This window comes from Oncorhynchus tshawytscha, linkage group LG03 (assembly GCF_018296145.1).
Source record: "Oncorhynchus tshawytscha isolate Ot180627B linkage group LG03, Otsh_v2.0, whole genome shotgun sequence".
NCBI lineage: Eukaryota > Metazoa > Chordata > Actinopteri > Salmoniformes > Salmonidae > Oncorhynchus > Oncorhynchus tshawytscha.
The window spans coordinates 22,951,613-22,978,977 of record NC_056431.1 but is presented as its reverse complement, the minus strand read 5'-3'; the positions used below and the strand labels follow the sequence as shown (position 1 = coordinate 22,978,977).

The 27,365-nt window shown below is 43.3% G+C and overlaps 1 protein-coding gene across 2 annotated transcripts in view; it reads right to left on the bottom strand.

Moving 5' to 3' along the window:
* Positions 1 to 121: 121 nt before the first annotated feature.
* LOC112231477 (mannosyl-oligosaccharide 1,2-alpha-mannosidase IA) overlaps positions 122 to 27,365 on the bottom strand; it is a 203,395-nt gene continuing 176,151 nt past the window's right edge. Inside the window, exons 5-12 of one of the 2 annotated variants that reach the window (XM_024398233.2) lie at positions 21,698 to 21,792; positions 17,429 to 17,555; positions 16,798 to 16,891; positions 15,308 to 15,423; positions 13,837 to 14,056; positions 6,964 to 7,136; positions 3,412 to 3,527; positions 122 to 1,865 (exon numbers count right to left, since the gene is read on the bottom strand). In XM_024398233.2, the coding sequence (XP_024254001.1) occupies positions 1,721 to 1,865; positions 3,412 to 3,527; positions 6,964 to 7,136; positions 13,837 to 14,056; positions 15,308 to 15,423; positions 16,798 to 16,891; positions 17,429 to 17,555; positions 21,698 to 21,792 (1,086 nt within the window). In that variant the 3' untranslated portion in view covers positions 122 to 1,720. The remainder of the gene's footprint in view (positions 1,866 to 3,411; positions 3,528 to 6,963; positions 7,137 to 13,836; positions 14,057 to 15,307; positions 15,424 to 16,797; positions 16,892 to 17,428; positions 17,556 to 21,697; positions 21,793 to 27,365) is intronic. The other variant, XM_024398237.2, reaches the window with a different exon arrangement.

The window sequence follows — 27,365 nt, the reverse complement described above, 5'->3', positions numbered from 1 at the left end:
ACACTCAGTCAATGTGTTGGAAGTTGAGGTCAAACATAGATTTAACATAGAGTAAACACCATAAGCAGTAATATTAGGGACAGACAACAACAAAAGAATCCAGACAAAGCAAATGAAGTTCCTTTAAATGTACAAAGTTGCACAGGTCTTTTATCAGTATTTGAAAATATTCAACAATGAAAGATAAGTAATAACAATAATTCATATCAACCAGAACTATAATTAAAATCAAACGTTTTTTCCTCTTTTACAGAAACACCTGAGGGAAGCAAATGAAAAAGCAATGAAAATAATGACATAATTAAGTCAAATAAATCACAAAGGAAACTGAAGATAAGCTAATACAGGGGACCCTTACATTCATCCAGGTATGTACAGCACATTCTCTCTGCATTGGACAGCAGTGATGATACCAATAAGGATGAAATAGGAAAGCGCCATTCACATTCCCCTCTACGAAAGACATTTTTAGGAAACCCTTAGCCTCAAGCCTAACTTTCCCCACTGCGGATTTGAGAGATTTCTGGAGCTCTCGATGAGGGCTGATAACTTTGGCAAGCATATTTGAGCCCAGTCATACTAAGCGACTGAGACTAGCTGTGGTGATCTTGCCTCTGGGGTGGTTGTGAGTGCTTGTGTTACAGTAGCAGGACTGTCACTTGTGTTGGAGTCACAGGACTGACACTCGTGTTACAGTGTTACAGTCACAGGACCGACACCTGTGTTACAATAACAGGACTGACAGTTGTGTTAAAGTCACAGGACTCACACAATGTGAAGCTACGCTCTGAAAGGCGGTAAGGAGGATTCAACGCAGACTTGCCCCAATGAAAATATGTCACCAGTATTGTACTCGAAACAAATTATAAAGACAAAGAATTTATAAAAATGGCCCCTGGACATATAAGACACTCCAACAACCTCTTCCGTTTTCAATTTTTCCCCATGCCTGTTATTATTCATTTAACCTGTTTCTGCAAGGAAACTCTGAATAAACAATCCTTTTCAAGGTGGATTTTGAGTATTACATTTCACAATTGTCTATACATTTAATATTCAACACCATTCATCCCTCCCTATTCGTCTGTCACCTTACTATTGGTCAAACCTCACCACAAAAAGGATGTGTTAAGGGAATTGTGAGGGGGTGAACAAAAGAACAAACAACTTTGGTCAAAGAGACAGAGAAAAAAAGCCCTGCAAAAAAAAGCAATGACAAGATCAGGTTAAATCATTAATTGATTGCGGTGAAAAACGGAATCAAAGCAAAAGCTCAGTGGTTCTCTCTCTCTCTCTCTCTCTCTCTCAATATGGCCCATAATACAGCACTCTTCCCATTACATTTGGGTCTGCAAGATACTCTTGGATTCCTCACAGAGGAAAGAAGGAAAGAAAAAAAGGTGCTCTTTTCATGAAAATCATGTTCGTCCTGATTGTCCACAGAAAGTAACGCCGGCAGGAAGTAGTCCCGACCCGGCTCAAGATTATACAATCACAGCGTATACGACAAGAACCTTTACTGGAAAGGAATTGAGAGTCTGTGACAGGGCCCAAGGGCCCTGCATTTTGTTGTGTTGTTGTTACCTGTGTGTAATGCTGTCCTGTGTGGGTCTGTGTGTGTGTTTAAAGTGTGTGTGTTGTATGCATGTGATGTAAGAATACGTGTTACTCTGTGTCTGTATGCAGGTGAGTGGTTGTACAGTGGTTGTACAGCAGGCTGCTACTCCGAGGTTGTCTTGTCGTGTGTCCCTCCCTCCCCCTGTAGGCAGCGCTTGCGGACGACGGGCAGGGGGTGAGCTTCCGTGTTGAACACCCAGTCCTCCAGAGGCAGTAGGTCATCATCAGAGAAGAGCAGGTATAGATACCTGAGAGGGACAAACAGAGTCAGTGTCTGGGGGAAACGAACGGCTAGAATAAAGGATTCGCACGCCGGCTAGTTTTCTCCTAGACTACGGATATCTAAACAAATGCATCATGGCTATAATGCTATTGTATGAGCCAATAAAGCATGTTTTAATCATGGTTGGGCAGTGATAGATGAACTACTGATGTGACGACATGACATTCTTTGCTTTCGTAAAACAAGTCTCTTTTGTAATGTCTCACGACTATTGAATGAAATAATTGAATTATTGACGCATACAATAAATGATGAACAACAGCAAGGTGAAGCGTGTGCTTAATTTAAAGCCTGTCTGGAGATCGCCCCCCCATTTTTAAAAATAAAATAAAACAATAATAACTCATCTTATCTCTCCTGAAAAGATTTAGTATAAAACACAGCTTTCTCCATTTTCCCACCAACATTTTTTAAGGGTTCTTTATCTAAGGGGGCCCAGACAACACTCACACGTCCCTCACGGTCTGAAGCAACATCACTATGTGGATTGTCCACATCACTTAACCAGCCCATCACAAACGGAATCTGAGAGGGGGCGAGATGGAGTCTTTCAGCTGAATCTAAATGGGAATTCCTCAATTTCTATTCCTTTCACGATAAGGTTTGTCTGTAAATGTTGACGATGAAGATACTGTGCTCGAGTGCACTCAACATATTGTGTGAATATCTTGGACTAATGTGAGTGTTCTCGCGACGGACAGACAGGCCAGTAGATAGGGTGGAAAGTGTATACCATAGCTAACAAAAAAACATTTCTTCATGCTTTAGAGTCTAAGCCAGGGAGTCTAAGCCAGGGAGTCTAAGCCAGGGAGTCTAAGCCAGGGAGTCTAAGTCAGAGGGATGGGGGTTCCAAGCTAACGTATGGAATTGTTTTAAGATGGTCATACCAAGGATCATTTATCTATTTGATATGAAGTTTTAGGATCCTTTAAGGTATAAAAATAAAACTATTATTTGACGAAACATTGAATTTAGCCTTACTGCTATTAGCCCATAGAAATGCATTGAATAACAGCTTCGCACATGGATAAACAAACAGATATTTCCCCCAACAATCTAAAGGAAGTTTGTTCTGAACAGACTATCCTATATCTGAGAGGTATAAGGAAGGTCCGGAATGATTTCATTTTCTTGTGAGGCCTGTGGGCGTCCGAGAGCAAAACAAAACTCGTGGTCTGACAAACTCCGCTCTGGCTCTGCCACCTTTCACCGCAGACGCGGAAGGGCGACATCGGTGGATGCGGTGGATTGAGAAGCAGCCGGTGAAAAAAGATATCTGGAGCTTAAAACTAACGGATTTTTGATGGGGATTTTTGTATTATGCTAATTCGATCAACTCTAGGGGGATTTAATTTTATTGCCATTTACTTCTTACTACTTCTCAGAAACTGTAAATGCCACTTACACTTAGTGGAAGAAGCTCTGTAGCCGTTTACAAATCTAAAAAAGCTAAGTGTTTGCTGGTATAGTCTCAGTGGGGGGGGGGTGTTGACTGGCCGTGTTAGACTTACTTGAGTGTCTCGGAGAGGAAAAAGCTTTGTTGCATGTTATCGTGGCTGACTGTCTGGGCGTACACGTCTCGGATCCCAGAGAAACCAGCTTCGACTCTGCAGTGTTGCTCCAGAGCCTGGGGGAAGAATAGAAAGAAGAGCGCAGGACGGATGTTCATGTCAAAATGGACATGTACTATACCAGCAGTTAGCCAATGGTCACAGACAGCATCTCCCTACCTATCGACGTAATGATGGAAATTCCTATCAAATCAAACTTCCAGTAGTAGGACTGCAGCGCTCAAGTACTGGAGTAGCGCAACGCTGATACGGGAACATAAGGTTGGTTATGGAGAGCCAGAGACAGATGCGTCAACCTGGTACCATGTCCTCAAACACACTCTTTTGCCTCACAGTACACCAAAAATAAAGCCTACTTATATTAAGGTCTTGTCCTGGGGCACCTTATACAATATTCCACGGCATCCAGTAGCACGAGTAAGAACAAGAGCTTGGGGTTGAGGTGGTGAATGGGGGCAGAGCTAATAGCGTGGCTCGCAAACCCCTTAGCCATTGCAAACGGGGGGTTGGGGTGATAGATATAGCATTCATCCTGTGTGATCAGACTGACACATGCATTAATTATGGGGCACAAAGGGTTGTCAAACCCCACACTTTGCTTCTTCTCGTGCAGATGCAACAGTAAGAACAGGGGTCTGTGTTAATTATGGTGCATTAGTCTGCTGTTGTCAATGGGCAGTAATATGCTAATCAGCCTGGCTAGTTCTGCCCTCACACTGCCTTGTTAGACGTAGCATCGAAGGACCGTGACCATGTTCAATTATATGTACTGTACATTAGTTCCTCGAGACAATACGCATGGACAGAGACCAGTACAGATGTCAGATCTCAATTTGAACCCTTTCGACGCAGGAGGAAAACTAGATTTAAAAAAAACAACTATTGTTTTATTGTAAGTCGAAGGAACACAACAGGTATAATAAATGGTTGGTTTTCTCAGTGCCTATGTGGTCCAATGGTTACAGCCACTAACCCCGGCACACATATGCCAGAGTCGGCATGGCTTTGAATCCGGCCCACTACCCTTTGACTCATGGACGAATGTCTTTTTTTTTTACGCATTCATTCCACGTGTTTACAGGATTCATTCTGGCAGGGGTTACAGCACAGGTGTCCAACTCATTCCACGTGTTTACAGGATTCATTCTGGCAGGGGTTACAGCACAGGTGTCCAACTCATTCCACGTGTTTACAGGATTCATTCTGGCAGGGGTTACAGCACAGGTGTCCAACTCATTCCACGTGTTTACAGGATTCATTCTGGCAGGGGTTACAGCACAGGTGTCCAACTCATTCCACGTGTTTACAGGGTGTCCATTCATTCTGGCAGGGGTTACAGCACAGGTGTCCAACTCATTCCACGTGTTTACAGGATTAATTCTGGCAGGGGTTACAGCACAGGTGTCCAACTCATTCCACGTGTTTACAGGATTCATTCTGGCAGGGGTTACAGCACAGGTGTCCAACTCATTCCACGTGTTTACAGGATTCATTCTGGCAGGGGTTACAGCACAGGTGTCCAACTCATTCCACGTGTTTACAGGATTCATTCTGGCAGGGGTTACAGCACAGGTGTCCAACTCATTCCACGTGTTTACAGGATTCATTCTGGCAGGGGTTACAGCACAGGTGTCCAACTCATTCCACGTGTTTACAGGATTCATTCTGGCAGGGGTTACAGCACAGGTGTCCAACTCATTCCACGTGTTTACAGGATTCATTCTGGCAGGGGTTACAGCACAGGTGTCCAACTCATTCCACGTGTTTACAGGATTCATTCTGGCAGGGGTTACAGCACAGGTGTCCAACTGTTTACATTCCACGTGTTTACAGGATTCATTCTGGCAGGGGTTACAGCACAGGTGTCCAACTCATTCCACGTGTTTACAGGATTCATTCTGGCAGGGGTTACAGCACAGGTGTCCAACTCATTCCACGTGTTTACAGGATTCATTCTGGCAGGGGTTACAGCACAGGTGTCCAACTCATTCCACGTGTTTACAGGATTCATTCTGGCAGGGGTTACAGCACAGGTGTCCAACTCATTCCACGTGTTTACAGGATTCATTCTGGCAGGGGTTACAGCACAGGTGTCCAACTCATTCCACGTGTTTACAGGATTCATTCTGGCAGGGGTTACAGCACAGGTGTCCAACTCATTCCACGTGTTTACAGGATTCATTCTGGCAGGGGTTACAGCACAGGTGTCCAACTCATTCCACGTGTTTACAGGATTCATTCTGGCAGGGGTTACAGCACAGGTGTCCAACTCATTCCACGGAGGGCCGAGTGTCTGTGGGTTTTCGCTCCTCACTCGTACTTGATTGATGAATTAAGGTCACTAATTAGTAAGGAACTCCCCACACCTGCTTGTCGAGGGCTTAATTGAAAGGAAAAAAAAAAAAAAACTCAAACTAGGCCCTCCATGGAAGACCAGGTGTGTCGAATTTAGTCATCACTGAACTGATCAATTAGCTCAGTTGGTCAATTCAGTGATTGACTAAATTCAACACACACGGATGGTATTGTCATCAGAACAACTTAGTCCTTTTTGAGCAGAAGGGCGATTTATCTATTTGGCAAACATTCCGTGCAATAGAAAGTAAGTTTATAATCATTTACCATGGCAAATCTACTATGGCCTATGTAGCCTATTGTTATTATTTTATTTGTTTCCTATTTATGTTCTCCTAAAGTGTCTGGTATGGTCATGTCTTATCAAGATCAGGGGTAAAATATCCCTGTAATAATATTTGAAATGTGTAAATGAATCAAGTCAATCGGGGGATTGAGTTATTTGTGCGAGAAAGGCGTGGTAGGCCGACACGGTAGGCCTATATGTGAGCGCTGAAGGCACCGACCCTAACAGCTAGATCACCTCAGGCCACGACTGAACTCAATTTTGACCTTAGGATACACTTGTATGGTCATAACCTAGTGTAGACCAATATTTATCTTGTGTTAAGCTATATAAAACGATAAAACGACAGTTAATGCGTATGGCTGCATTTCAGATACATTTTTGCAGTAATAGGACCTAGGCATAGCATTTAAGCGAGTGAGAGAGAAAATTATTTTGAGAGCAAGCCCTGATCCCAAGTGACTCGACTGCCCCCACATGGAGAAAAGATAACTGCTATTTTTTCTATTTCTCATTTGAATTTCCTGATGCAGCAGGAAAATTCTCTGCCACAAGAGTGATCAAGTCAAGATCCGCCATCTGTATGTGGAATATGATTGTCTCTCATGAGGTTTTTAATCATATTTCAACAACACATTCTAGAATCACGGTTTTATTGTCCTTTACACATTTACACACTTTAAGGATAAGAGACAGATCTCCACTCAGTTTAAACTCATTGCTAATCAAAATGTAACAAATATAACCAGAAGATATTTTGCCGATAAAGCACCAGAGTTATAAGTCATTACTTTAGTGACATTATGGCAGCATCATGAAGACTGTGCAATGTTAACGTCTGTGTGACTCACCTCCACTGCCTCCCAGCCCCACTCCCGGTACTTGGGGTCATGGGTCAACCTCCACATGTACATGTAGCTCTCGATGACCTCCGGCCGCAGGATGTAGTATCTGTCACTCAGTCTGGTCGCCGTGGCTTCTGCCCCGCCGTCGAATCGGAATGCCTCGGGCCCTAATTTCGTAGCTAAAGGGAGATTAGAGAGACAGAGAGTGAACAGATTAAATGACGTACTTAAAACAAAAACATGGGGGATGAGGAATTTTATTTGAGTCAATTTATTTTAAAGTGAATAGTTTGTTCAATCAGTCTTCTGAGGTACTGAAACAAATCAAAACAAACCACATAGCTGTGGGTGAATTAGCAACGCACTATAAATACTATAGCCCTGGCACAGAATCAGGATTCCGACATTACGCTCTAAAAAGTCATGGAAAATGTGCTCTACAATAAAGACCTGTTCCCCAGTTGGTCTTGTAATCCAGATGGTCTACACATTCTGTCTCTGTTAGCCGGCTGCCACTCTGGAAGGCCATAGCGACAGCATGTGAACAGGATTCCCATCTACAGTAGCCCAATGGTTGCTATTCTGAGTAGCAATTTCTTTTACATTTAGAGTTCAGGGCAAGTCCATTGGCATGGCAACATTTCACATTTTGAATCTCAATCAGGATGATTGTGTATTACTACGTATGTCACATGATGCATGTTTCACACATTGTGTTTTTTTCCCCCAAACCGTAGTAGGTTATTTGCCAGGTCGTTTGCAGAACCCTTACAAAAAAAACACGTCAAATGTGCATTTTCACATGTGAAATCACACACACGTTGAGCTTAAATTTCACATGTGAAACCATATTTTCACATGCATTAAATGTAGCGTTCACATGTTCACACGTGAGGAGAATAACATGTTTCACCTCACATGTGAATTGCAGTTTGTGAATATCGGATATTGCAGTTATATTTCACATGTGGAATTGCAAGTTCACACGTGGGGTTGAAATAATGTTATTCCCCTCACATGCGAAAAGCTGGTGTCACATGTTGCAGTAGCAAAGCTTCCACTGGTGGAATTAGGGTGACCACATGTAAAAAGCCCAACTGTGGGACAAGGGAACGATTTTGCAGGACAGGTTAATGGATCGCGTTCAAATGGGGACATAGTTCTGCTGTATGAAGGTCACTGCCTGTTAAAGGGCCAATCCTTAGTAAGTACATCCATTTTTGTACTTACTCACTGCAGTCACTACATCCATCTGGCAGGAGAGGAATGAGAGCAGCAATGGCAGCAGTGGCATTTCACTCCTTGACATCATCTCCTTTCTATTTCAGCACACGACCGACTCCAACTTTCTCAACTCTTTTTTAGGACCGAGAGCCCATCTGCCTTTTGAACTATTTATGTTTCTATACATCAACCTTCCTCTCCTCCCCAACAGCGAGGCACACTAGCCAATGACGGAAAACCTTCAGACATTTTCCCTCATGTCTGAATCCATAATAGGGATGTAAAGTTTGTGCCGGAGGGTAGGGCTGCCGTCTTAACGGCTCTTAACCAACCGTGCTATTAACAAAACAAAAAAGTGTTGTTTGTAACTTGCTTTGTACAATATGTTGCTGCTACTGAAAATAGCTTCTGGACATCAGAACTGAGATTACTCACCTCAAATTGGACAAGGATTTCTTCTTTAATGAGTCAGACGCGAGGGATATACTACAGACACCGGACCAGGCCCAGATCCCCGTTATTCGCTGTAAAAGGAAACGTAGGTTTCGCAGAAAGAGATCAGGATGCCTTGTGAGGATCAGGCAACGAGTGCCCAATCTGTCCTTGCCTTCCGTTCTGCTAGCTAACGTTCAATCGCTGGAAAATAAATGGGACGAACTGAAACCACGTATATCCTACCAATGGCACATTAAAAACTGTAATATCTTATGTTTCACCGAGCCGTGGCTGAATAACAACATTAAGAACATACAGCTGGTGGATTATACACTCTATCGGCAGGACAGAACAGCAGCCTCTGGTAAGACACGGGGTGGGGGCCTATGCATATTTGTAAACAATAGCTGGAGCAGTCTCGAGGTTTTGCTCGCCTGAGGTATCTCATTATAAGCTGTAGACCACACTATCTACCTAAAGAGTTTTCATCTGTATTTTTCGAAGCTGTCTACATACCACCACAGACCGAGGCTGGCACAAAAACCACACTCAATGAGCTGTATTCCGCCATAGGCAAACAGGAAAACGCTCACCCAGAGGCGGCACTCCTCGTGGCAGGGGACTTTAATGCAGGGAAACTTAAATCAGCTTTACCTCATTTCTATCAGCATGTTAAATGTGCAACCAGAGGGAAAAAAAAGTCTAGACCACCTTTACTCCACACACAGAGACTCGTACAAAGCTCTTCCTCACCCTCCATTTGTTAAATCTGACCATAATGCTATCCTCCTGATTCCTGCTTACAAGCAAAAATTAAAGCAGGAAGCACCAGTGACTAGATCAATAACAAAGTGGTCAGATGAAGCAGATACTAAACTACAGGACTGTTTTGCTAGCAAAGACTGGAATATGTTCCGGGATTTCTCCAATGGCATTGAGGAGTACACCACATCAGTTATTGGCTTTATCAATAAGTGCATTGAGGACTTTGTCCCCACAGTGACTGTACCTACACATCCCAACCAGAAGCCATGGATTACAGGGAACATTCACACTGAGCTAAAGGCTAGAGCTGCCGCTTTAAAAGGAGCTGGTCTCTAACCCGGAAGCTTATAAGAAATCCCACTATGCCCTCCGATGAACCATCAAACAGGCAAAGTGTCAATAAAGTACAAAGATCGAATCATACTACACCGGCTACGACGCTTGTCGGATGTGGCAGGGCTTGCAAACTATTACAGACTACAAAGGGAAGCACAGCCGAGAGCTGCCCAGTGACATGAGCATACCAGATGAGCTAAATAACTTCTATGCTCTATGCTTCGAGGCAAGTAACACTGAAACATGCATGAGAGCATCAGCTGTTCCAGATGACTGTGTGATCACGCTCTCCGTAGCCGATGTGAGTAAGATTTGATTGGATTTGATTTGACCTTAAACAGGTCAACATTCACAAGAGGGCTGGGCCAGACGGATTACCAGGACGTGTACTCCGAGCATGCGCTGACCAACTGGCAAGTGTCTTCACTGACATTTTCAACCTCTCCCTGTCTGAGTCTGTAATACCAACATGTTTCTAGCAGACCACCATAGTCCCTGTGCCCAAGAACACTAAGGTAACCTGACTAAATGACTACCGACCCGTAGCACTCACGTCTGTAGCCATGAAATGCTTTGATAGGCTGGTCATGGCTTACATCAACACCATTATCCCAGAAACCCTAGACCCACTCTAATTTGCATACTGCACCAACAGATCCACAGATGATGCAATCTCTATTGCACTCCACACTTCCCTTTCCCACCTGTCCACATCACCATCAAACTAACATGGTCACCAAGCACACCAAGACAGTCGTGAAGAGGGCACAACAAAACCTATTCTTTCAGGAGACTTGAAAAGATTTGGCATGGGTCCTCAGATCATCAAAGGTTCTATAGCTGCACCATCGAGAGCATCCTGACTGGTTGCATCCCTGCCTGGTATGGACACTGCTCGGCCTCCGACCACAAGGCACTAAAGAGGGTAGTGTGTACGGCCCAGTACATCACTGGGGTCAAGCTTCCTGCCATCCAGGACCTCTATACCAGATGGTGTCAGAGGAAGGCCCTAAAAATTGTCAAAGACTACAGCCACCCTAGTCATAGATTGTTCTCTCTGCTACCGCACGGCAAGCGGTACCGGAGCACCAAGTCTAGGTCCAAGAGGCTTCTAAACAGCTTCTCCCCCCAAGCTATAAGACTCCTGAACAGTTAATCAAATGGATACCCAGACTATTTGCATTGCCCCTCCCCCACCTCATGCTGCTGCTACTCTCTGTTATTATCTATGCATAGCCACTTTAATAACTCTACCTACATGTACATAATTACAACAATTACCTCGACACCGGTGCCCCCGCACATTGACACATTGACTCTGTACCAGTACCCCCTGTATATAGCTTCGCTATTGTTATTTGCTGCTGTTCTTAAATTATTTGTTATTCTTATCCCTTACTTTTTGGGGGGGATTTTCTGAATTGTTGAATTTAATTGTTGGTTGAGGGCTTGTAAGTAAGCATTTCACTGTAAGGTCTACCTGTTGTATTCGGTGCATGGGACAATTGGCTAGAAGACGGGGGCCAGCCGGCCCTGTTGTGTTGATGGCACAGATCCAGACAGCAGAGAGGTGCAGCAGAAGGAGAGACCCTTTTAACCTCCTTTCTCACTCCAAGGGCATCCAATCCAACAAAAGCTAAGAGGCTCGGAAGTGAAATATTGAGCAGCCCTCTAATGAGAAGGGGGAAAAAATGAAGAAAAAAGCAGAGGATGGCCATAAAAAGGAGGAGGCGCCTTTTGGGTGGAGAGATCAAAAGTCTTCTAAGTATATTAAGAAACCTGTTATGCGATGAGTCGCATCAGCTGCATTTTCAGGATGAAACCTGTCTGCTCACCCTGTGGTGAAAACACTCAAAATTGATTCCCTAATAATATATTTCCGTTAAGTTTCAAGGTCGAGAACAAGAAATCAAGCAAGTTTTTTTTCTCCCAAAAGTGAACACAAGTCATATTTTTTCTCTCAGTCTTTTAGATTCCCTTCGAATTCATTCTCCATCCAGACAGTGCACAGTAAATAAAGGATAGTTGCAAAATGTTGGGTTGAATTGACTCTACTGGGAGTTTTCTTAACCCTCGGTAGTGATACGCTCCCTGCTGTTAGTGTTGATAACTGGAGTTGATTGGGACGCAGTACTTTAACCTCCATTATGAGGAACCACAATAAATATTTCAATACCCTTATAACTCAAAGGAAGTAAACTGAAAGAGAAATGTACTCTGCTGGAGTTGATTATTCATTTGAACCAATACAGAAAATTGAAAAAGGGCAAAGGAGTTGAAAAATGATACTGAAAAGAATAAAATGGCAATTAGAGTTCAATTTAGCCAACTCTTTGCAAGTTGGATATTTACTCCATTTAGCGTTATTTTTAATGTAAAAAATATGAACACCATGACCAGAATACTTAACAATATAAATAGTTTTAACAATATATACAGTGCCAAAACTGATAGAGACATACCCCAAGCGACTTACAGCTGTAATCGCAGCAAAAGGTGGCGCTACAAAGTATTAACTTAAGGGGGCTGAATAATTTTGCACGCCCAATATTTCAGTTTTTGATTTGTTAAAAAAGTTTGAAATATCCAATAAATGTCGTTCCACTTCATGATTGTGTCCCACTTGTTGTTGATTCTTCACAACAAAATACAGTTTTATATCTTTATGTTTGAAGCCTGAAATGTGGCAAAAGGTCGCAAAGTTCAAGGGGGCCGAATACTTTCGCAAGGCACTGTATATACCATATAAACCCCAAAATAGTGTAAAATTAACTGTGTGTGTGGAATTTCATCAAGCCTGGATGATCTTGGTCTTGCTTGATCTTCGTCCTCTCCAGGTTGAGTTGTGCTACAAATCATTTGCCTGTGGTCTCTGTGAGACTCTCATTCTCTGTTTATTTGACAAATAACAGACATCTTGGTCTTTCTCTCCATTCTGAATCACCACTGACTGCCTTCAAATGATTACTCCTTTCAAAGGAGGTCTGGTAGGACAGCATGAGTGCACATTGAAGTGTCGAAAGATGATAAAGAATCATTTGGAATATTTTTTTTAATGCAACCGCTGTGTCGGATTTCAAAAAAACTTTACGGATAAAGCATAATCTGAGAACGGCGCTCAGCCCAATCCAGCCAAAGAAATATCCACCATTTTGGAGTCAGAAGTTAGAAAAAACACTATAAATATTCACTTACCTTTGATGATCTCCATCAGAAGGCACTCCCAGCAATCAATGTTCGACAATAAATGACTGATTTGTTCCATAAAGTTCCATAAAGTCCATCATTTAGCCACTTGTTGTTAGCGTGTTCAGCCCAGTAATCCATCTTAATGAGGCGCGAGCACTTCATTCAGACAAAAACTCGAAATGTTCCATTACAGTTCGTAGAAACAAGCAAAACGATGTATGGAATCATTCTTTAGGATGTTTTTAACATAAATCATCAATAAGGTTTCAATCAGAGAATTTCATTGTCTGAAGAAAAGCACTGGAACGAGAGCAAACTCTGTCGGGAGCGCACGTTACAAACCTGAGACACCCTACCAGACCACTGACTCAAAGAGCTCTCATGAGCCCCTCCTTTATAGTAGAATCCTCAAACCAGTTTCTAAAGACAGTTGACATCGAGTGGAAGCCCTAGGAAGTGCAACTTCATCCATATCTCACTGTGAATTCAATAGGGACTGGGTTGAAAATCGACCAACCTCAGATTTCTTACTTCCTGTTTGGATTTCTTCTCAGGTTTTTGCCTGCCAGATGAGTTCAGAGTATTTTCTATCCAATGCTAATAATAATATGCATATATTAGCATCTGGGACAGAGTAGGAGACAGTTCACTCTGGGCACGCTATTCATCAAAAAGTGAAATGCTGCCCCCTATCCCAAAAAGGTTCAACATCATTTGACATGTTACTACAAACGTTTGTTGTACTTTAAAAAAACTTTTTGTCTGGACTTAGTGCCCGCGCCTTGTGCATTCGGATTACTGGACTAAACGCGCAAACCAAAATTTTTGGTCATAAAGAGGGACATTATCGAACAAAACAAACATTTATTTTTGGTCATAAAGAGGGACATTATCTATTGAACAAAACAATGCCTTCCCAGTCCTACTCACCAGATCTACTATAGCTCTCATGGCAGGTGTGCGTAATCTCTGCAGCCAGGTCCAGGTAGTGCTGTCTCTTCTCTGGAGCTCCGTCGTCCGCGCCGATCACCACCATGCCCCCGGAGAAGCAGGCCAGGTGGCCCATTTTGTGGTCCAGGATGCCCCCCCTCCACTCCGCCATGTAGGTCAGCCCACCAGGGGACTTCTGCACCAGGTTAGCCTCGATAGCCTGGGGGATGATTGACATTTATAAATGGGTGAGACACAGGTAAATCTATATTAATTGACTGCATACTGAAGCATTTTTTTCAACTCGGTGTTGCTTTGAATCCTGCTGGTACTGTGATGGGGAAACATGGTTAGCATTTATACTAGCCTGGGGGTATTCTACATACATACAGTAGAATACAGCTTTCTACCTTAGAAATAGAATCCAGGCTTTTTATTCTAGTCATTCTATAAGTATGATTTCAACTCTGTGGTTTCTGAATGCTTCTGTTACTCTGAAACTGAGATGGCGAAACACTGTCAATAAAAAAAGACCGCAATTGTTTTTCAATTTAAATCTGATCTAATAAGAGATACTGGAGAAGCAATTGGAAGGTCTGGAATACATTTCTATCTACAGCACAGGTGCCATGGCAGTGCTGGGATGTCAGCTGCTTCAATTTGTGTGTACCCAAGTTGTTGTTTGGCTTGTTCTATCTACAATGCTCTGTGGATGCATGTTCTGTAGACATACTATCTATGCACATAGCCAATGTGAACAACGTGTCCATATTGGTATTTATGTATGGAATTATTTATACATCCTATAACACATTCTATTCTGATTCCAGGAGAGAGAGAGAGAGAGGTGGAAATCTGGTGGAAACAAAGGAGAGAGAGAGGGATGGAAAGAGAGAAACAGAGATAGAGAAACACCCATGTTGCAGAGTTTGTCTTTCTTTGGAAAGTCAGGAAACAGAGTTCTCTCTCTCTCTCTCTCTCTCTCTCTCTCTCTCTCTCTCTCTCTCTCTCTCTCATCAGTCTCATCAGCCTAAAAGACGAGTGTCAATGGTATTTAAGGAGAGGATATTGTGCTAATTGATGGCTGAGGGATTAGGTGTGTGGAGGAGGTTGTGTGTGTCATGCCATGTTTGTGTATGTGTGATGTGTGGGTGTGTGTGCACGTGCATGCTTGCATGTATGCGTGTGTTAGCTCATGTGCATGTTTGCGTGTATGTTTGTGACTTTGTGTGCACACTTGCACGCGTGTGCATGTGTCATGTGTGTGTTTGTGCATCACAGGCTTCTGATACTTGTTATGATGTGCTGTAAAAGCATACCGAATTCTAAAACTACAGCAATAACAGACCCCAGTCCTCCTTTCCTTTGTTCCCTCCATCCGTATATCCTTCCATATTGCCTGCTGAGACCGAGCGGCCCCCTGACGACAGCAGTAGGTCCCTCGCTGTGCGCTACATGGAAGTTCTCCTACCTCCAGAGCACTGTAGTACATCTTCTTAGCCTCCTCGTCCGTCTTGTCTGACATCAGATATGATTTGATCAGATACTCGTAGAAGCTATCCCCCAGGCCACCAATGGAAACATGATCTGGGAGAGAAAAAAGAGAGACATCTGACATTATCTCTACACAGGGGGGGGGGGTATTTTTCACAAACATTACTCTGCAGTCTCACAGGCGGGCGAAACCCAACAACCAATCAAATAGAGTCAAATAGAATCAGGGTATACGTGGGGTATGACAGGCTGACTGATTTGTAGATTCATACTCTGAGTAGCCTTAGCAAAGAAAATAGCATTGTCATTATGGCTAGCTTTATCACGTACCCACACAGTTGTGGTTTTAATTTAAATAAAAATTATACTTGGTTAGTACAACTTCAGATATATATTTTTTTCCTCCCACTCAATTTCATGCTAATTTAACAACTCCGGATAAGATACCGCGTTGGAGACGTTTTTGTGCACTCACACATCCACACACACATCCATGCAGGCAAGCACGCACGCACACCCACCCTCCACCACCACACATTCCTACACACTGTGAAAGGTTATCACACAGCGTTCTGCTAGCCCTTGACAACAGAACACCAGAGACTGTGGGAGAGGTCTGTGTGAATCTGTGCTTTCTGCTCTGTGCCCCATGTGCCCATGCTGACAAAAACACAGGCCGGACTGAACACCCATCCCCCTCTCCTTCCTCTCCTCCTTATCTACCTGCTTCATTAACCATTCGCCCACAACAACAATTATCCCCATAATCAGCCAGATTAGGACTTCCAGACCCACATCTTCAGAGCCCGTCTTGGCATCTCCCATTCCTCTGCCTTTCAGACGAATCGGAAAAGATTCAATTCCCCGACGTAATTGGATTCATTATTATTTGAATAACCCAGAGCGAGGCGATTTACAGCACTGCTTGAGACTGACGTTGCTACTGAAAGAAAGAAAGGAAGAAAAAGGGATGGATGGATGACAAGGAGGCTCCAAAGGATTTAAATAGGAGAGCTCCTGCAAGGCCGGAGGAGTGTGTAGAAAGATCAGTTCACGGACGACTACAGGGTAATAATATGGAATTCCTGTACAGTTTTAAAAAGTCTACGGTTTGCCTGTGACCAGGTTAACCAAGGACGTTCTTTACTGCTGTACTACAATTACAAAGGAGGTGCTTGTATAGTGGCAAAGGCTTTCCTGTGGACACAGTGTGTGAAGTGTGGTGATGTAAATTAAGCTAGCCCGCTTGCCAGATAGCACTTTTCAGACCAGGCTAGTAGGAAATGTGGCGTGAAATGTTGTCTTCCCAAATTTCGCATGGCACAAATGTTGTACCTTTGGCTAGTAGAATGCCACTCAGGCTGTCTAGTAGACATTCTAGTCTACTAGTGTGGCTGGCCAGTGCCCTTATGTTCCATGATAATAATATAATAATGTGTATCTCCTTCGGTGGAGACCAGTACTCACGTTGGACCCAGTTGCCACTGACGGGACTCAAGAAGTTGGGATAGAGACCGTGAGGCTTCTCGATTTTGTTCAACAGCTTTCGGATATTCATAACCTGCAACCCCACACAGTAAAAAAAAACACATTAGCTCTGAACGAAAAATCTTTCTGTAAACTAAAAATAACTGTAGAGAGGATTTCAACTTTGGCATCACACGTGCTTCTAAATTGATTTAAATGTCCTTGTACCCTGAAGTTGACACTCACAGACAAATTAGAAAGGAAACGTAGTCATCCAAGGAAAGTTGCCATTATGTTCAGTATGCCCATTAAAAGCATTCACAAATATCCATTAAATGAATGGAAAGTGAAGTCCTTAAGAATAGTAATGACTGCAGAAAGGAAAAGCACACATGGATAATGGCATAGAGCATGCATTGATAAGCATACAATGTTAACGGTGTCACATATTTTACTGAGTAAAATCTGAAATTCGGTCGTAGACAGTCACGCAAAAATGGCAGAAAACGGCCCCAAAGTTCCCAGGTTTTTTGAGAAATTCCTGTGGAACGATTCTAACTGGATTCTAACTAAGTTTCTGGATTTGTGCGACACAAGTCACTCACAGAACTGTGGGAACTGTAGTACATACCTTCTCTGTGTAGATGCCATTGTTGGAGAGCTCTGATAGGTGGACAAACTCCAGGTGCAGGGTTCCAAACTCCGCCAGGATACTGCTCCCGGCTGACGCCCAGCCCCAGCTCCAACTGGTGCCACTGCAATAGAAACCATACCGGGACAAGTGAGGACCACAGTCAACACAGACTGTTATACACACTGGGAACAGAAACCATACCGGAACAAGTGAGGACCACAGTCAACACACTGTTATACACACTGGGAACAGAAACCATACCGGAACAAGTGAGGACCACAGTCAACACACTGTTATACACACTGGGAACAGAAACCATACCGGAACAAGTGAGGACCACAGTCAACACACTGTTATACACACTGGGAACAGAAACCACAGTCAACACACTGTTATACACACTGGAACAGAAACCAAGTGAGGACCACTGGAAGAAACCATCACAAGTGAGGACCACAGTCACTGTTATACACACTGGGAACAGAAACCATACCGGAACAAGTGAGGACCACAGTCAACACACTGTTATACACACTGGGAACAGAAACCACAGTCACACGGAACAAAACCATACCGTGAGGACCATAGTCAACACACACTGTTATACACACTGGGAACAGAAACCATGGGAAAGTGAGGACACAGTCAACACACTGTTATACACACTGGGAACAGAAACCATACCGGAACACAGTCAACACACTGTTATACACACTGGAAACCATACCGGAACAAGAGAGGACCACAGTCAACACACTGTTATACACACTGGGAACAGAAACCATACAAGAGAGGACGGTTATACAAGTGAGGACCATCAGTCACTGGGAACAGAAACCACACACTGTTACACTGTTACACACTGGGAACAGAAACCATACCGGAACAAGTGAGGACCATAGTCACAAGTGAGGACACACACTGTTATACACACTGGGAACAGAAACCATACCGGAACAAGTGAGGACCACAGTCAACACACTGTTATACACACTGGGAACAGAAACCATACCGGGACAAGTGAGGACCACAGTCAACACACACTGTTATACACACTGGGAACAGAAACCATACCGGGACAAGTGAGGACCACAGTCAACACACTGTTATACACACTGGGAACAGAAACCATACCGGGACAAGTGAGGACCACAGTCAACACACACCATTACACACTGGTTCACACTCAAGATAATAAATCCATGCTAGCATTAAAAAAAATCATTACGTTCTGCAACATTTTAATAATGGGCAAATAAACAGTATTGCATCTTGATGTGATGCTACAATTGCATTTTGTCCTTACAAAATGTAGGCAGATTGTACAGATAAACAATCAACACCAGTGTCAGTAATGAAAAACATTTCATTTTCACCTCAGTGTGGTGTCACTTTCAGCAGTTCCCTGGTTTGTCTTTGAGGCAACAAAGTGTCTTGTAGCCAATGCATTATATGGTTCTAGTGCACCAACACCTACAATATCTCCAAAATATGTTTTCTTTTATATCCCAGAGCAACGGCCCATTATTTGTTTCTTTCTTGCTTTTCAGAAAGCACTGAGCCGAGGAGACAGATATCCAGTCAGATATTACAATTGTTCATCACTCTCCAGAATTGTGTGTTTTGGTGCTGAAGAAAGTACAGAGACTAAGGTGCGTCCCAAATGGCACCTTATTGAAAACATTGTTCACTACTATTGACCAAAGCCATGGGGGCCCTGGACAAAAGTAGTACACTATATAGGGAATAGGGTGCCATTTAGGGTACAGTATAAAGATTAAGCAGGTCTGGATCTGTTTGTCCCCCTTGGGCACCAACCCAGATGCTAGCTGATGCACCGCATCATTTGTCTGGGGAACAGAGTGGGAGGCTTACCGCCCTCTGTAGATCAATAACACCGTCTACCTCTGCAGAGTCGAGGAAAGCGTTAAGTTCGTCTTAGAGACTGAAACAAGAGCGTCAACCAGGGTCACCAATAAACGAAAATGACACCCTAGTTCCTCTGTAGTGCAATAATTTTGACCAGGACCCATAGGGTTCTGGTCAAAGTAGCACACTACAGTGAGTAGAACACTATATAGAGAATGGGGTGCGGTTTCGGATGCAACCCATATCTTATTTCTCTATGAAAGTAGTGCACTGTGAGGATGATATGCGCAGCCGTCTCAGAATAACAGCGTGTCTATGTCTAAATTACGACTTCAACGACGTGCTAATACACTCTGCCTGACCTGATCAGAGGAGGTGAGATGGAACGTCATTACATTACATTATAGTACATGACCTAATCCTACATGAATAGAAAGTGATAAAGGGATGAATGGAACGGAACGTATTAGCGGAGGATGGAAAGAAAAAAAGAGAAACTATAAAGGGATGGAAGCAAAGAGAGATGTCGTCCTGATGAATATGCTTCGTATTAGTTTGGTAATCCACCATTAGCTGCTCAAGCTAAAGTAACATCAGGGCCCGTCGATTGGGAAAAGCCAACACCTCATTTGGCCGCCTTTCGTTCCAGTTCTCTGCTGCCTGTGACTGGAACGAATTGCAAAAATCGCTGAAGTTGGAGACTTTTATCTCCCTCACCAACTTCAAACATCTGCTATCTGAGCAGCTAACCGATTGCTGCAGCTGTACATAGTCCATCGGTAAATAGCCCACCCAATTTTACCTACCTCATCCCCATACTGTTTTTATTTATTTACTTTTCTACTTTTTTTTCTACTGTGTTATTGACTTGTTAATTGTTTACTCCATGTGTAACTCTGTGTTGTCTGTTCACACTGCTTTGCTTTATCTTGGCCAGGTCACAGTTGTAAATGAGAACTTGTTCTCAACTAGCCTACCTGGTTAAATAAAGGTGAAAAAAACAAACATCCCTGGTCTTTGTGGTTGAATTTATGTTTGAAATTCACTGCTAGACTTAGGGACCTCACTGATAATTGTATGTGTTTGGTACAGAGATGAGGTAGTAATTAAAAAATCATGTTAAACACTATTATTGCACACAGAGTGAGTCCATGCAACGTGTTATGTGACTTGTTAAGCAAATTTAACTCCTTAAGTTATTTATGCTTCCACTTTGACATTATGGAGTATTGTGTGTAGGCCAGGGACAAACCATTTCAATGGAATCTGTAACACAACAAAATGTGGAAAAAGTCAAGGGGTGTGAATACTTTCTGGTGGCACTGTAAATTGGTACATTGCACACTTTAGGAAACTTGCAAAAATCATTCTCAGCTTTCGCATTCAGTAACTTGCAAACAAGTGTTCAGCGCTTTCTCCATGCATTATTCATTGTGCTCCTCTTATGAATGTGTTCGCATCGCTAACTACAAAGTATTTACCTTGAGGTTCTTCAATGTGTTGAGGCCTTTTGGGAGCACATTCTATAAGTAGTCCCGAAATACTGTATGAAAGACCACATGGGACATGCTACATATACAACAGAGGACTTCGAAGACTTTCAAGTCAGCCCATTGGCAGCATATTAATTGTGTTACACTGAATTCCCTCGGTGTTTGAGGACATTAAATATCTAGTACTTGTACATTATGGGGCAACATCGTTTCTCTCTGAGCTACTGTATAATGAAATCCCTTGCTGTTTGGGTGTGTGTGTGTGTGTGTGTGTGTGTGTGTGTGTGTGTGTGTGTGTGTGTGTGTGTGTGTGTGTGTGTGTGTGTGTGTGTGTGTGTGTGTGTGTGTGTGTGTTCAATATGCATTGTGTGTGTGCGTTTGTGTAGTTTCTGTACATGTAAGTTCCTTTCCCTATGTCGCTGTAATTTATAATGTGTATCGTTCCTCCCTGCCCATCTGCACTCAGGGTCCATGTTACCCATCTAACTGGAATTAGCTCTGGAATCAGTTAATTAAATTTGCCAGCAACTGTCTGCTTAGACAGGCGGGTTAATTGGAAGCAGGTGGCAGGCAGAGGTGCCAGAGAGATGTATTTTTAGATGATAAGATAGTGAGAAAATGTAATAAAAGTGAACAGTTTCTTAACTATGTAGGGTTGGGGGGTCTTGCATATGGGGATCCCGATAAAATCGCACAGATCAGGGTTGAACATGTTATTTAATTTGTGGCTCCAACACGAGGCCGCAAATTTCAAACATTTCAAATGGAAACAGAAGTATGAAATGGGCACCACCTCCTTATCGCAATGTAATCCAGCTAAATGTGTTGGTAAGGTCTCATACAGTATGTGTTTATAATAGGATACTGTAGCTAGGGAATCATGGGGACTGGTAGCTAGGCTCACCTGCCCAGGTTGATGACTCCACGTGGGATACCTGTTGGTGTGTTGAAGGCCGGTAGCAGCTTCTCCCCAAGCACCATCACTTTCCGCTTGAACATCTATAACAACAAGGAAGGAGGGAGACTTAGTAAACACTCACAGAAACACACAAAGACAGAAATACACACACCTGTGCAAAAACCCGCCCCAACCCCACAGAGGTGCACACCACCCCCGCGTGGCATCAACACAGGCATATATTCATCTTGGCCCCTGTAAGAAAAATATTTTTGCTTCCATGTACAGAACCTTTTCACCCGACAAAGAGCCATCAAATAACTCTTTCTTCAGAGGAAAAAGGTTTCATGTAGAACCCTTTCATGTAGAACCCTTTCATGTAGCGAACAGTCAAACACAGAGAGTAGAATTAAAGTGTAGCTCCAGCCCCAATACTTTCCAGATGGCTTCCCAGCCTCTCGCAACAAAGCTAATTATGTAGAACATAACAAACCCAGGGACAACGGACAGACGACGCTGCTCTGAGAAGGAATAAAAGCAATCTTATTGATGTAACCCAGAGCAGTTCAATTAAAACGACACTCTTCTCTGCTGCCTGCCTCTTGAAAGCAGGGCCAAGGGAGAGCGAAGCACTGTCTCAAAGTAAGATTAACAGGTCAGATTGATCTGCATAACCTGCGAAGATAGAGTTAGAAGGAGAGAGAAGTAGAGAGAGAGAAGAGAGATGGTTAAATAGCGAGAGACTCAGAGTGCTGGTATTAGAATTGAGATGCAAGGCTGCTAACAGAGAGAACTAGAAAAGAGGGAGAGGGCTATTGTTCGGGGGAGACTGTGTGAATCAGGCCTTTATGGTCAAATTGCTGCAAAGAAATCACTACTAAAGGTCACAAATGAGAAGAAGAGACTTGCTTGGGCCAAGAAACACAAGCAATTTCCACCATTAAGCAGGTGGAAATCTGTCGTTTGGTCTGATGAGTCCAAACTTGAGATTTTTGGTTCCAACCGCCTTATCTTTGTGCGAAGCAGTAGAAGGTGAATGGATGATCTCTGCATGTGTATTCCCACCATGAAGCATGGAGGAGGAGGTGTGATGGTGTGGGGGCGCTTTGCTGGTGACACTGTCTTTGATTTATTTAGAATTCAAGGCACACTTATGAGATGAGTTGGACCGCAGAGTGAAGGAAAAGCAGCCAACAAGTGCTCAGCACATGTGGGAAATCCTTCAAGATATTTCAGGTGAAGCTGGTTGAGAGAATGCCAAGAGTGTGCAAAGCAGTCATCAAGGCAAAGGGTGGCTACTTTGAAGAATCTTAAATATAAAATATATTTAAAGTATATAACACTTTTTTGGTTTCTACATGATTCCATATGTGTTATTTCATAGTTTTGATGTCGTCACTACTATTCTACAATGTAGAAAATAGTAAAAAATAAAGAAAAACCCTTGAATGAGTAGGTGTGTCCAAACTTCAGACTGCTACTGTTTATATATATATATTATGCTAACAAAGTACTATTGAATTCCCATAACGGATGCTAGCTAAATACTAACAAGCGCAAACAAACATAAACTAAATGCAAGGACAGACAACCCAGCTCATAAAGTTATCCAACTATCTCAAAAGGCTACTAACACTTGATCCAGGGGGGGATTGATTTTCTGTGCTGTAACCAAGAAGCGGGGTCTTGCAAGCTAGCTACCTATAGCTAGCAAGTTCAACCAAATGCATAGCTGGAGCCCTGAGCTGGAGAAAATTTATTTGGCACAAAGATGGTTAACGTATAGCTAGTTGTAAGATATTTATCTGGCATACATTAGTAGTGAATGTCAAGTGTAACTTGATCACCTCTCTTGTGCGGCTCAACAGTGGACGTCACGTAACGAAACTTCAGTTTGCTCCATTTGCTCTTTATAAACAAACTGGCTAAATAAAATGTTTTATTTAAAAAAATCAAGATGCCCCAGTATACGGTATAGAGTACCACAGAGTCATAATACCCATAAAACCTAGTAGTCAAACAGGGAAATGGTTCCAATTGTTTGATTCCACCATTCATTTTCCCCATAGCGGATTTTAGAAACACATAAAATAAGGGTTGTGCTAATTAGCTGCTAATGTAGCAATCATAAGGTACCACAAATACCACGGTGATCTAGACAGAATGCCGAATCGAAGGTAAAAAGGTAAAAAATCTCTGGATTAACTACCTAATGTAATCTAAATTTATTCATTAATAAATTGACAAAATATCTTTAAATTGACAATTCTGTGAACTGTCTTGTGCATATTTTAAATTGACACGATACCTGATTATTTGATACCTGAGATTTGTGGTCTTGCATGATGTCTATTTTTATGCTAATTAGCATTTTCGAATCAGAGTAAATAGAGCCGAATATATTGATAAAAGTCTCCTGGTCCGAAACAGATTTACATAGTTATCAAAACTTCACCCCAGGGTAAAGCCTACATGAAACACAACCCTTATTCGTAGTGTGTCTAAAATTTCCTATGGGGAAAAACGAATGATGGAAAAACGAATGGAACCACTTCCCTGTTTGACCGGTAGGTTTTACGAGGATTATGACACATCCACCGTGGGGCTCTATACCGCCCAAGCCTAGTGTGTGTGTGTGTGTGTGTGTTTACAAAGTGTCACAGTGCTCTTTGGCAGTCTCTCCGTCTCACCGTGTGGTAACTCAGCTAAAAGAAAGAGTAAGTGAGAAGGAGAGGAGGCGGTGGGTAGAGCTGAGTGTTCATATAGGCTTGCAACCCAAATGGCACCCTATTTCCTACCTTTGACCAGGGCTCTGGGAAATAGGTTGCCAATTGGGACGCATTAATAAATGCATGTCAGAGTAACCAGCCATTAAATTATGATCATCAATAATGTCAATATGAGTTGCCCGTGTCCTTGTCCTACAGTAAGTGAATGATACAATGCCTCTCCTGACTGCGCCACTCTAACTGCTAGCTCTGTCTGCAGCTGAGAGCCAAGGAAGGCTCGTTATCTCCATCATATGAAGGACGCGCCTGGACACGGTCTGACTGGGCATTGATTCACCCTTTCTGGGTCTTTGTTATTGTGACCAGGAGGCAGAGTGGGCTACAGACAGATGTACTGGCACATGACTGATTTGGACACATTATGTGTGTGGATATATATGTTTGTTCTCATGTTTGTTCTCATGTGTAGTGTGCAGATATGCACACATGCACACGATCTTCATTGTCATCGGTAACATGCGTGCACGCAAAAACAAATCCTTCCACCTATTTACCCACCCACATGCAAGTTCAGGTGCTACCCGTGCCCTTGACAAATGCCCATTTACAGCCAGCTGCTACAATGTCATCTTTACAATCCAATTACCTATAGTTATCTGCATGTTACACTCCGGCACAATCCACACTAGTTCAAATGACTCAGATTCACAGGCCATTGACACCACACAGAGACAAAAAAAAGCTCATCGCTCCATCTAGCACTGGGGGCCCAGTCCCTTGCTGGCCCACTAGCCCTCCAGAACTCCCATAATTCCATTCCCTCTCAGCATACTGGGAGGGCCTGGGAGGATTTACACACAGAGGAAGCTCATTAATCCATACTGTAGGATCCACGGCTAAGATGAGTGTGTGTTCGTGTGTGTGTGTGTGACGGGAGCTGCAGATTGCCCCTCTGGTCTGCCAGCTCCATCTCTTATCAAAGAGATTACTAATGACCCTCTCCCCCATCCTTACTTAACCAACCTAGCAGTTCATGGGCATCATGTAAACACATGCCCACAGTCCTTTTAAAACCTACACACACACACACACACACACACACACACACACACACACACACACACGAGTGCACAAACTCCAATTATATCCCACTGTTATTAAGCCTTGTGTACGCACTTAGAAATTCCTTATATATTAATTAAAGCAAGAGCCCTTTTGAGGGCAGCTGTGGTATGCTTTACTGATGAGCACATGCAACGTTGCAGGCCCCCTTTCACATCTATCTAAATCTACCTCCCCCTTCTATAGTGCAGAGCAAGACTTCAGTACAGCTCCAGCTAATCTGCATCTCACTCACGCCCTCCTCTCCTTCTTCTCCCTCGGCTCATTCATCCCCCCCTCCTCTCCCCTGTAACTATTCCCCAGGTTGTTGCTGTAAATGAGAAAGTGTTCTCAGTCAACTTACCTGGTAAAAAATAAGGGTTACAAAAATTGTACAAAATCACAGAAGTGCCTATGGAGACGTGCTGCTGCTTCACATGCAGCGCACGTTAGAGTCTACGCATACTTCCCAACCATCCCACGTGCATCTCCCGGCGCTCGTCCACAATCCTTAACCCAGCCATCGGAAGAACGGACAAGGCCACGGCACGGAGGACCATCGATCCGTTGTAACAGGAGACGGCTCGCCTACTTCGCTTTCGGTTTGGAATCATGCCTTGGATGTTGCACACGACAGCCGCAAACTGAATGGCTTTTCTCTTTTAAGCACAAGAGACGTGCGGCGGCGACGCAGTCACCTCTCCCTGATTTAACACTGTCAGGGACCAGTGGAGACAGACTGAGGGATAGAACTCTGTATGTACGGCATCCTCGGTTACCATTCAAACTTCTCAATTGTGAGTCAAAGAAACACTTGAAGTGTGAAAGTGAAAATGAGAGGTTGTTGCTCTTTTGGTGGAGTCAGTTTTCACTCCTGTGCTCTAGCTGTTGTCCCGAAGTCTTTTTTTACCCACCCCATTGGCTAGATTCTTGGATAAGTAGCATACAGGTGTAACAAGAACTGACATTGGCAATACTGCACATGCAACTTATTGTACAACGGTTCTGTTTCAGTGGGATATAGGCCAACTGGAGGCTATACATCAGGACAACAACCAAAACTCTCTGCACCTACCTGATGCATGTGTTTCTCAGCTCCAGTCCTCCAGTACCCCCCCAACAGGATGCCTTTCGATTGTAGTCCCAGACAAACTCACCTAGTTCAACTAATTGAGGGACTGATGATTAGTTGACAGGTTGAATCAGGTGTGCTTATCGGGGCTACAACAAAAATGTGTGCTGTTGGGGGGTACTCAATGGATGGAGTTGGGGAAACACTGGTCTGTCGATGCAGACCATTTGCGCAAAATATACACATGTATTTCCAATGCCGTTGCATGACAGGACAGAGAACGACTACAAACACTTATCTGAGGCCTGATAATGCCAAGCTAGCCCCTTGACACTGGTCCATTATCGTTTTTTTTTTTTAACGACTCAAATTTTGCACCTCCTTGTGAACACTTAAAAAAAAAGCAGTGCTTTTTACGACCGTGGATGAATGAATTATCCCTGTTCGCCAGCTGTGCGCGATGAAAACCGAGCCCAAAACACCCTCTTTGACCTTCACAATCCACCAATACCCCACCAGGACGAAAACATATCCTATTTTTAACCACGTTTCCTCTCCTGTCTCATTCCTCCATCTGTGTTAGGCTTTTGCTCAGGGTAGCAGCTGACTCTAAAAGGCTGAGGAGACCGAAGCTGTCCGCTCGGATCGCTCGCCCAGCCCAAACCAGCATAACCCCCATATGTTGTTTTTCTCTGGCGTGCACCGGGCTGCCGGGCCTCAGTTCCGAAAGGCCTTGACTGAGTTGACAATTTGCTCTGTCCGCGCGTCACGC